Raw genomic sequence first — 11,995 nt, 5'->3', positions numbered from 1 at the left:
CAGCCGGCGGGTGCAGGCCAGCCTTGATGAGGCAGCCATTTTAGATCTTTGCTCTCAGGGCTAGAGCAGCAGTCTCCTGCTGGCAGTCAGAGCAAAAACACCCAGCTGAGCCACTGCTCCCGGAACATCTTGGAGGTAAGGGCAGGAGCTATGGGGATGGTAGGAGGCTCCTGGTCCTGGGTATGACTGGAAACTGCACCCTGCCGGGGAAGGGTGGCCTGCTGGGACTCCCTGTGGCAAGGGAATCCCCAAGAAATGCCAGGACAGTTATCTCCCTGGTGAAAGGTGGGTAGGGGTACCTTAACCCCAGCCCCCACCATCCAGTGGGTTATTGTGAGAGCAGAGGGGGCCACGCATGCCTGCTGAAAGGCACGTGAGCCCACAGGGGTGTAAGACCCAGGAGTTGGGGCCAGGCACACTTACAGAGAAGCATCTGAGCCTGAAGGGGTGTAAGACCCCAGACCATAGTGAGAGGGCGGAGTTGAGGCCAGGCACACCTAGAGAGAGGCATCTGAGCCTACAGAGGTATGAGACCTTGGGTCCCCAGCGTAGGGGCAGAGTGTTGGCCCAAGGAAGAGGTGAAGTGGTTCGGTGAGGGGCTAGGGGCAGAGTCAGCCCAGAGTTTGGTGAATTGACTGGTCACCGCTCAGATGAGGGTCATGGGAGAGACCCAAAAGGCTGAGCCAGGGCCAGACAAGGAGTGAAGAGATAAGTCTGATGGTCTACATTGTCACTCAAAGGGAGCATGGCGAGGTGTCTGTGGCCCAGAACAGGGCAGTGTGAGAGAGGCCTGGTGAAAGCAGGCAGAGTGTCAGAGGCCCCATCATTATTGATGCCAAAATGAACATGGGCCGACAGTGTGTGGATGCGATCAGGAAGGCCAACCGCACCTTGTCACGCATCCACAGATGCATCTCAGGCAGGTCCAAGGAGGTGATCCTCCCCCTCTATGCGACACTGGTCAGGCCGCAGTTGGAGTACTGCATCCAGTTCTGGGTGCCGCACTTCAGGAGGGATGTGGACAGCATTGAGAGGGTCCAGAGGAGGGCCACCTGCATGATCAGGGGGTGGCAGGCATGCCCTACGAGGAGAGGCTAAGGGACCTGAACCTGTTCAGCCTCCACAAGAGAAGGCTGAGGGGGGATCTAGTGGCCTGTTACAAACTAGTCAGGGGGGACCAGCAGGCATTGGGGGAGTCCCTGTTCCCCCGAGCACTCCCAGAAGTGACTAGAAATAACGGTCACAAGCTGGCAGAGGGTAGATTTAGACTAGACATCAGGATGCGCTACTTCACAGTCAGGGCGGCTAGGATCTAGAACCAACTTCCGAGAGAAGTGGTGCTGGCTCCTACCCTGGGGGTCTTTAAGAGAAGGCTAGATGAACACCTTGCTGGGGTCGTTTGACCCCAGTGCTCTTTCCTGCCACGGCAGGAGGTCGGACTTGATGATCTGTCAAGGTCCCTTCTGACCCTACAAACTATGAAACTATGAAAGGGGGGGACGGAGTGAGTATGGCCCAGAACAGGGAAGTATGCAAGAGGCCTAACAATGCACTGAGTTTGGCCTGGTCTCAAGCCGGAGCTTTAACAACTGTATGTCATCTGCAAGGCATGGGACACAATAAGGAAAGGTCGGAGCCATGTAAGAACCGCCCTCGACATCAGGGCACTCGAAGGGCAGCCTCCCGCCTACTATCATCTGTTTACACATTTAAGATCAAGGCGTGGCAGGGAGGCCAGGCGGCCAAAGACAGATGGGCAAGCCAGTGTTGTAACAAGGCCTGGGAGTTTGCCCTCTGTCACACATGGCTTCAGTGCTAGTTGTGTTTCCTTAAGGCAGAATGCTGGCATGTGTTCTTCTGTCCTTCCAACTGATATGAAGCATTGTCTTAAGACATTGCTGATGGTAAGATTTCAGGCGTTTCTGATAAGTTGTCCAGTTTTCACAACCACAGAACAGAGTAGGGATGACAACAGCCTGGTAGATGAGAAGTTTGGTTTGGATCCTGATGTCATAATTGAAGAAATGACTTCTAGGGCTGTGCAAAGCTTTGGTAGCTGATTCGATTACGAGGAGTTTCGGCCTGATTCAGGAACCAAATCCCTGAATCTGAATCAAATTGGGAGACTAATTAAAAGCTCCAAATCGATTCGAAGCATCCAAATAGATTCAGAAAAGCTTTGGCTGCTTTGGAGATTCAGCCATAAACAGGCAGCTGACACAGCTGCTCATGGCACAGCCCCCCACACAGCGCAGAGTAGTGGGGAGCAGTGGGGATTGCCCCCCTGTTTAGCACCTGCACGGCAGCTGTCCCATGACACAGGTGCAACGCAGCTTGGCAGAGCACTGTGCGCTCTCTGGGAGCTGGGGGACTTCACATATCAGCCGGAGCCTGGCACTGCTCAGCCTCAGTGGCCCCAGCTCCCAGGCATTGCGTGGTGCCCTGCCAAGCTGTGCTGCACCCATACCATGGGGCAGCTGCCATGTGGGTGCCCAGTGGGGCTGGAGGGCGATCCCTACTGCCCCCCCCACCCCATGCTGCATGGGGGCGCTCTGCCATGAGCGCCCAGAGGCTCCAATAGCTGCTACTGCAGCTGGTCAGTGCAGGGTTTGTTTTTTTTTAAGTGCCAGGACTAGGCTGGGGCCAAGCAGGGGATGGGGCCAGGCAAGGCAGCCATGGGGGCTCCTCCCGCAGGTCTCCACCACCCAGGGAAAGGCAGGCACAGCCAGAGAAGCAATGGGAGAACCTGGAACCGCCCAGCTGTGCCTGCTTCTCCCCAGCTGATTCAAATCACCGAATCTCTCTAAATCAGTGCTGAATCTTCTGAAACCGATTCAGCCAAATCAATTCGGGACAGCGATCCAAATCGAATCACTGTCCTCCAAGTCGGCCAAATCTGAATCCAAATTGAATACTTCCCTATTCGCACAGGCCTAATTATTTCAGAGATGTCCAAGCGCAGCACTATCAGATTTTTTTTGGTACTGAATATCATTATGTTTAGTGTTTGGGAAAGGTGACTACCCAGGTAGGGGAAATGCTCAACATTCTTCAAGAACTGCCCTCCAATTGTAATATGTGGGAGAGCAGCTGGTGGGTTTGGGGTAAATTGGTAAAGTATCTTGATTTTCATGAGGTTGACAATAACTCCAAGCATTTCATATGCATCATGGAAACAGTCTAGTGTAACCTAGAGCTTTTCAATTGAGTGGGCACACGTCACAATCATCAGCAGACTGAAGATCAGCAATGGAGGTGCTGGCTATCTTGGATTTGGAACATAGCCAGTTGATGTTAAAGAGATTCCCACCCATGTGATACTGGATGCTGATTTCAAATGGAAGTCTATCAACAATAAGATGCAGAATAGCTGAAATATAGGTGGGGAAAAGTGTTAGTGCAATCCGGCATCCTTGCTTGACTCTGGTTCTAATGGTGAAGGGGTCTGTTTCTGACCCATTGCTTAAGACAATTGCTGTTATATCATTATGAGGAAGTCTGATGATTATAATAAATTTTGGCAGGCATCCAAATCTCATTGAGATCTTCCATAGGGCCTCTCTGATTGAATCAAAGGCTTAAGTCAGGTCTGCAGGCCATGTAAAGATCTCTGTGTTGCTCGCAGCACTTCTTCTGCAGCTGTCTAGCAACAATGATCATGTCTAGTGTACCTCCGAATGGTCTGAAAACCACACTAGGACTTGGATAGAATCTCCTCGGCAGGGGGAATGAGTCTATTGAGGAGAATGCAGGTGAGGCTCTTCCCAGCTGTGAAGAAGACCATAATGCCGTGGTAACTTCTGCAATCCAATCTATCTTCTTTCTTGAACATGGTTATGATTCTGACATCTCCAAAGTCACTGGGAATCTGTTCATGTTTCTAGGTTTTCAGAATAACAGCATGTAGTTGGCAAGAGAGCTTTTGTCCACCATGCTTAAAAATTTCAGCTGGTATTCCATCAGGACCACATGCTTTGTTGTTCTTCAGCTGCTCAATGGATTTCAAGGCCTCTTGATACGTTGGTGGTTCCTTAAGGGGTGCTGTAGAATGGCTTTAATGGTATTATCTTTTATATTAGAATTTGGTTCAGAAGCTCTTGAAAGTGTTCCTGCCACTATACACTGATGGAGCTGTCCTTAAAGAGTGTTGTTCCATCCTTGGAACCTCAGAGGGACAGCTCCTTCTTTTGCCTGGCCCATAGATAATTTTGCTTGTGCTGAAGAAACTACATATCATGGCTGTCAGCAAACTATTAGAACTCTTTTGCTTTGTCATCCCACTGCTTGTTCTTTTGCTCTTGAATTTTCCTCTGGGCCTCTGCTTTAGTGTGGGGACAAGTGTCTTGCTTCTGTTTGGGATTGCTGTCATTCTGGCAACCTTTGAAGCCTCTCCTTTTTCTGCCAGTGAGACCCTGAATTGACCTCAGGGAAAATGTCCTCTCCAAATCCATGAGAGCTGATTCTCAATATTTCATCCTTCTGCAGAGTATAATAGAACAGAGTAGAATAAAATTGTAGAGTTAAAAGGCACCTTAAGGGCCATCTAGTTTGATTGCCTGTACAGAGGAGAGTAATTTATTTGTAAACTGGCCCAGACATGCCTATCCAACTATCCAGTCCCTTCTTAAAACTCCATTGAAGGAGATTCTACATCTTTCCTAAGAAGCTTATCCTACTGTCTCTACTGTTAGGAATTTTTTTCCTGAAATTTAATCTAAATCTGGTCTATTGTAGTTTAAATGCACTGCTTCTTGTGTTGCTTTCTGCAGCAAGGGAGAACAATTTTTCCCATCTTCATCAACCAATCAAATATAAGAAAAATGTTGTCACATCCTCCCCTTAAGATCTCCATCTCCAACCAGTGATTGCTGGCAGCTGAGAACTGGGCAGGAGGATAAAAGGTAATTATTTTGGTTCCAATGCAGGGCCTAGTTATTTTAACCCTGAACAGTACCAAAGCAACATCACATGTAGACTACGATACACTTTCTTATTTATAACTGAGGTCTAAACAGAAGTAATTTTTTATTTTAGAAAGCTGCGAGTTTTAAGTACTGTCATCCAGCACATGAATCCCAACTTCTTCCTTAAAAAAAAAAAAGAAAAAATTCAACCATCTCTGATCAGTACATAGTGCTCATGATGACTCTCAGCCTGGCTTCTTTTTATTCCTGCCACCTGCATAATCATTTGACAATAATTAAAAAAGGATGAACCTTTGACAAGAAATAAAACCCTAGGAAGCGGAGAGGAAGGAAAGAAGAGAGGAAGCAGTGTTGCTTTGGTGGCTGCAATGGGATTCACACCACCACCTCACACCTCCCTGCTCACAGGAAAGAAATCTGTTTGTTTTGGAAAAGAAACGTGATGAAAATGGAATCCGTTTTGTATGTGGAGTTTTGTGTCAGTGTTCATACATTTCTCCCTAGATGTTTTTTTCCAAGAAACTTTTACGGATTCAACATGCTAGATATAGGGTGAATAAAACAGCTGACAGAACAGCAACTTTTTCAAGTACTAATGAGACGGGGGATAAAAAAGAATTTACAGAAGATGAAACTACTAGAAACATGAGGCTGCCAGACTGGACTAGAGCTGAGGGTTCACCTAGTTCAGTATCCTGTCTCTCACAAGGCCAGTATCAGATACTTCAGAGGACGGTGAAAGAATTGCACAGTGGCAGATGTGGGATAATCTGCTCCCAATGGTAGGTCTAATCTTCATCTCTATAGTTAAGAGATTGATTTCAGACCTGAAGGATGAGGCTAAATATCCCTTCCATATCCTGTTTTCAACATTAAATTATAATTGTCGATATTCTAGTATCTGTATACATTCCCAGTACCTACACTGAAGAAACTTTAAGGAAACGTTGTGTCTTTGCTTATCTTATTGTTGACAGCCAAGCGATTTATACTTTTTATTATACCCTTCCTTTGAACATACTTGTGTTCTGATTTTCACCATCTTCTGTTTTTCTCCTGACAAACCTTTAGTGGTAACTAATGTAGACACTACTGCATTAGTGGCTAATGTAGACACTATTGCAGAGATACAGTTCACTCTATTCCTACACTGCAAAGTGAGAACACCTGCGCATTCACAAGAAGAACCCCTATACCATCAACCTCAATACAAGAAGTTGTTTGAATATTTACCCTGTGTGTTTTTCTTCTTCCTGAGTACTTCAAATACATTATTTAACCGTGGGGGATATTTCAAAAATCTTTATACACTATAGAGTCTATGAAGCAGTCCTCAGAGAATAAAGCTCAACATACTGATCACACTACCAAACTGAAGTACAGTGCCTTCCTATGTACTTATATGGCCCTTCTGCCACATTATCTGCTTCCATCTTCTTTTCCTTAAAGCAGACTTCATTCAAAAGGCCTAAAACCTAATACTTTTGAGGAAAAGAATTAGGGCAAATTAAATGAAATATGATAAACGTTTATAAATCCCAAGAAATATGATGGAATACGACTTTTGCTAAATGACCTTGTTCTTTCACACCTCTCAGTCTCACTTATTATTTGGATTGCAAACTTTTCAAGATAGAGACCTTAGTTTCCTATATGTCTGCAAAACAAAACAGAATGAATACAACGAGATAAGGTTTACAGCCTGAAATGAGCGTTAATCGATTTATTTCTACAAATACTAATAAACACTATGCAGAGTAGGAAGTATTAAGTTTCAGGTACAAAGTCTTATGCACCTAGAGTCCACACACAGCCAAATGCACATTATTACTATATTTACTTGAATCTAAGATGAGGTTTTTGCCCCCATTCAGCATGGGGTAAGAAGTCCCTCATCTTAGTACAAGCAGCAGTAGGGAGGGGCAGCGGCTATAGCTCTGACTCCAACCCCAGGCCTACAGTTGGAATTAGAACCATAGCAGCTGCACCCCACCACCTCCCTCCTCTCCCGCAGCCTTTGCTCCCCCACCTTTGAAACCCCCACCATTTACCTTCCCTTTGCAGATCCAGCTCCTGCTGGGGCCCTGCTCTGGCCAGGGCCAGGGAGCATGGAACACATGGTGCCTCTGGCCCCAGGCTGGCCACACAGTGGCAGCAGCAGCTCTGGCCTTGGCTCCCAGGCTGGGACTGAAGTTGCTGCCACTGCAACATCTGCTTTGTGGCCAGGCTGGGGCTAGAGGTGTTTCCGATATGTTGTCCAACCCTTTCCTCAAGTTTCTCAAACTGGGGGTAAACAGAGAATTAACATCCACTCATTTCCCACCATAAAAAGTCATAGAACTAAACAGCATAGCAAACCATGGCACACGTGTTCCTACAATCCAGTAATGTAGATTGAAGGATATAAAAATGCTTGCTCCATTAAGGCCAGAGACAGAAATGAATGTGTTTACCTACAACTCGTTTAATTTTGGGAGTTACCCAATTTATACCACTTTTGCCCTGAATTCCAAGAAGGCACAGTCAGGTTCTAGAAAGAATGATGCAAGTTTGACTGCTATGGATTAGGGGACGCTACCTAGAAGTCTATCTGACCTGAACGGCTGACGATAACACACAGGCTATTATAGCATCTCCAAAGAACTCTGTAGTTACTTTGCAGTGTCGTCATACACTTATGCCAGAATGACTCAAGAAAAGATTGATTCATTCAAATGTTTCTTGTAGTCTGGACATATCTTAAATGTGTTCACTGTTTGGAACCAAATCACACGAATAAATCAGTCAGCTCATACAAGCATCTAATCTCCATTCATGCCTCCTGGCAGGTAACCTGTTAGAAGTGGAGGGGGAGGATGCAAGGATGTCATAGGCAGAATCTCTGAACTCCATGAAATATAAGTACTACTCCACCCTACTGCCACATGCAGCAAAAGCCATCCCACAGGATGAGTTAGGAAGGAGAAGGACTATGGTCCGTGGTATGTACTCTGCCTACCATGGCAGGATGCTGGGAGAACAGGAGTCCTGCCTCCTAAGGCAGCTCCATGTTTGTTCCAGCATAGCATTCTATTAATCCAAAAGGTAACATGACATAAAATCCTTCCACTGTATTTACTGCACTATTAAAATTTAAAAAGGATCTGTAGAAGAAATAGCAGGAGGGCAAAAGATGATTTATGAGAGTTCATTTAAAGCAGTAAAATCTGAAATTGGCTTGTGACCAGCTTCATTTAAACAGGAAATTCAGTATTCAGATCTGAAATGTAAGTTCAAAAGTAACATTCCCCGTTCCACCCCTGCTGCCACAGTCGACACCATCCACACCAAAACTCTTCCCAGTAAATTCATTATCTGTTTCCTTCCCCAACGGAAAAGCCCCCCAATCAAGGCTTGTTTTGCCAAAGAAGGGAAACAACTCCAGATAAACAGCAGCTCTATGGGAAAATAAAATGCTTTACTGAAAACCCAGAAGAGATCACTTCACAGAATGAGGGATCTGGGTAAGCTTTGCACAGCACACATCAAGACAAGCTAAAAAGGATTCACATCCATTTCTTTCCAGATGCTACTGGTCCTTAAAAGAAATTAATCAGGAAAACACAGCTATGATTCATTCCAAGTTCCTGACATGGCTGCAAAACTAAAATGAAATATATTTACACCATTGCAAGTGAGAACAGAATCTTAGCCTACTGTTCCTAAAATTCCTAGAAGTTGTACACTAAAATAATAAATATTCAACAATATTCATAAAAAAGAGTTACTAGACTAGAACATTATCAAAGATTTTCTGCTACTAATAAATGCCCAGGTGAAAGAAAAACTATTATTAGTCAAAGCAGGAAAAACTGATCCTATGAGAATGTTCTGTTTCAGTTATTTTATCTTTATTATACTAATTAATTATTCCAATTCCAGAAACATGCCCTATGGTTAAAAAAGCAGTGCACATTATTGTAGTATTAAGTTGCATCCTTCATCATGGCATCAGGTATATGGTGGGTTAGTAGAGTTCTCAATAGACTTTAAATCTCATCTTCCCCTGCCTTCTCCAGGGGTGAATATCCATTGGGATGAGAAGGCCAGGCTGGGGTTTAATTTGTCTGAATTATTTTAAATTTTGGCTGGTATGCATTCTGCTTGGCTCCATAGCACACAAGACATCCATGGTGTAGAAGCAAATTGCTCCAAGTGTGAAAGCTTTAATTATATCACTACATGCAAAAATCTTTGTCTTCCATCCAATAAACTCTGGAGTCTGTTGTGAAACAACCATCTTTGTAATAGTAGCATTCATTATAGTACAAAGAAGTCTCATTGTGGACTGGCTTCTCTTCATTGACAATGAACCACTCCACAGTAGTTATAGATCAGCCTTTGATTAATCAATATGACTTTGTTCATGCTTTGCTTTGCTGCTGTGGTCCCACATTCGTAACCCTGTAACATCAGCTCTCTGGTGGCCACTGTTTCTGTAAAATGGGGGTGCTGTAATTCATCCTGTAAAATGAGGCTACTGCAACAGTTTGATTTTAGAGCCCCCCATGCACTCACCCTTGCACACAATGGCAGAAATTAGAACCAGTTAACTGTAAAATTGCTCCTAAATATTAGTTGTTACCCTTCTTCAACACACTTTTCTCTGTTTTAAATGTCAGTTCCTGTCTGAACTGTTCTGAACAAATCCTCTATCTTTCACTCTTCAAGAGTTCCAATGACTCATCTATGCTATTTGCCAAGATAGAGTCACTTTCAAAGACCCCCATCTTTATAATCCCTCCCATTCAAACTCTGGCACGAAACTGCAAGAAGAGAAAAAGGCTCTTGTGTGATTGGCTGCTGGTCTGAGCTAGGGTTCAAGCAAAGGGCCTGTGAAGGGAAACAGTCTTGCTAGCACAAATAGTTTTATTTTGGGCACCATAAGGAAATCTTAGTTCTTTTTCCTGATGAATAATTGCTCCATAAAATAGAACAGGGAGCTCATGCAGACTGCCTGTCTAGTGCAAAGCTACACACTCATTCAGTACAGTAATTTGTCCTAAGTGAACTCATAGCCAAAATTTTTAAAAGATAAAATAATATAGCTGTGTCTTTAAAAGAAAGTTCACATCTTAGAAAACAGACCTGAAGTATTTATTTACCTTTCATGGATTAAATAAGGCTATGTGCACAGGTTGCTATCAATTCTCTAAGGGCAACTAGTCAAAGAAGGGGTAAAACCCATAGTTGGAGGAGTGCTACACACAAATGCCAGTAACCCTGAATGATTTTCCTAGCAGGTTTATACCAGTAAATGTGATTTTAAGTTAAGAAACTGGAATCATACAGTATTCTCATACATTAAAGATAACATATACAGTAAATACCTGTAAATCAGCACTGGCATGTCGAGGAAGGCATTCAGATACAATACAATGATTGGAAGTTATGCAGTTGCTGTAGTCAGCCTATAATTATTTACCATTACATATTTTATTCAAAATGATAGATTATTGCTGCCACTAAAGGCATGATTTAAAGTCTACTGAAAGGTTATCACAGATTTCAACTGCCTTTGTATCAGGTCTACTATAATCAACCATGAACCCTCTGTTTAAAAAACCTGAAGGTATCGGACAGTTAAGGGATTTACTTGTTACAAGTACCAAAACAGCAAGGGAAAGGGATAGTAGTGTAATTGTGATATTCGAGGGAACTCATGGTGTTCTGTGGTCCTGATATGTAATTAGGATTTCTAATTGTATTGTGCCCTTACTGCATGAAACTGTAACTTGGTACCTTGACTTACTGTAACTGTATGTAACTGTAACTTGGCTTTAAGATATGCAATGAGCTGCCTTTTGACATACTGACAGAATAGGCAATTCATGATCTATACATCCTCTGCACAAAAAGGAAGAAAGCTTTTCAGACAGACTAGATGTGTGACTTCCTATTGCAGAGGCAAGCATATTTAGAGGAGGTTAATGCAATATAATTCAACATGTTTTCTTTCACTCTAGCAGTATTTTCAGTATCACAGTGAAGTGTTTAAATGGTTGAATGATAGTTATTACTGCAGTGTGTGTAACATTACAAACATCCAAGCCTGCATCATAACTTTAGTAAGCACAAGCCTGGTAAGGTGGAGGACACCAGGGCAGTAGCAGGATTGGTGCTTACTGATAGCAGCAGTGCTGTGGCAATGGCAGTTCTTGGAGGGATGCTAGAGGACACCGGGAGCAGGAGAAACCTGCTGGAAGCTTTGAGGAACAGCACTTTTTAGATCTCTTGTTAAAAATCCACACATACAGCAAGAGACTGTGACTATATCATAAACTGTATCACAATCTTCCATCAAATGGCTAGAATAAACAGACTGATAAGTAAAATATGACTTCTGTATCAAAAGCCCAAATTCCTCATGGAATTTTAACTCACAGCAGACTTGATGTGGAGACTGCAGCTCAGTCATTGAAAGCACAAATGAATGTTTTTGGAATCAGTTTCCCACTTTCAAAGTAGAATACTTATCAACCTTTGGAAAAAGTTTTGCAAACTATGGATGATAAGTGCTACAAAAGAGTAAAATGTTACTATTATATTTATTTGTACTGCAGTAGGCCTAAAGACTTCAAACTGAACTCAGTGGCTGCTAGTATAAAACAAACACACAATAATAGACAGTCAATCAACCTATCTCCAAGAGACTGGTTTCAAAACAGAGACATACATTCCACAAATAATAACTGACCTGATTTTCCCTTCTCTCACACCAGTGCAGGTGAGGAGTGACTCCAGTGAATACAGAGAAAGAACAGAACTTGTTGTTAAAGCAGCAGTCAAACTCAGCAACCTTTTCTGGTTGCGGGCTAAAATAACCCAGCATGGGTCAGAGGCAGGCGGAGGGGCGCTAGCACCCAGCTGCTGCTTCTCTCTATGGTGGTAATGGAAGAACTCCTGCAATCACCACTTCACACCGCCACAGCACAAGGGCAATGACCGCTGAATCCTGCCGAAGCCCCATGTCCGTGGGCAGAATCAAATGTCTCTGCAGAGCAGATCTGGCCCACAGGCCATACACTGAT

The 11,995-nt window shown here is 43.9% G+C and overlaps 2 protein-coding genes across 8 annotated transcripts in view; one reads left to right on the top strand and one right to left on the bottom strand.

Moving 5' to 3' along the window:
• IFT140 (intraflagellar transport 140) overlaps positions 1 to 11,995 on the bottom strand; it is a 182,998-nt gene that overhangs the window by 62,883 nt on the left and 108,120 nt on the right. The window lies entirely within an intron of this gene.
• Positions 1 to 11,995, top strand: part of TMEM204 (transmembrane protein 204) — a 115,553-nt gene that overhangs the window by 97,804 nt on the left and 5,754 nt on the right. Inside the window, exon 21 of one of the 5 annotated variants that reach the window (XM_025204209.1) lies at positions 11,687 to 11,989. The exons of the other annotated variants lie outside the window; for them this stretch is intronic. Within the exon in view, the coding sequence (XP_025059994.1) occupies positions 11,687 to 11,856 (170 nt within the window). The 3' untranslated portion in view covers positions 11,857 to 11,989. Of the gene's footprint in view, positions 1 to 11,686; positions 11,990 to 11,995 lie in introns of those variants that run through there. 5 annotated transcript variants of the gene reach the window in all.

This window comes from Alligator sinensis, unplaced genomic scaffold (genome assembly GCF_000455745.1).
Source record: "Alligator sinensis unplaced genomic scaffold, ASM45574v1 scaffold404_1, whole genome shotgun sequence".
Classification (NCBI taxonomy): Eukaryota; Metazoa; Chordata; order Crocodylia; family Alligatoridae; genus Alligator; species Alligator sinensis.
The sequence above is the reverse complement of the archived record's forward strand: the minus strand, read 5'-3'. Positions and strand labels throughout refer to the sequence as shown.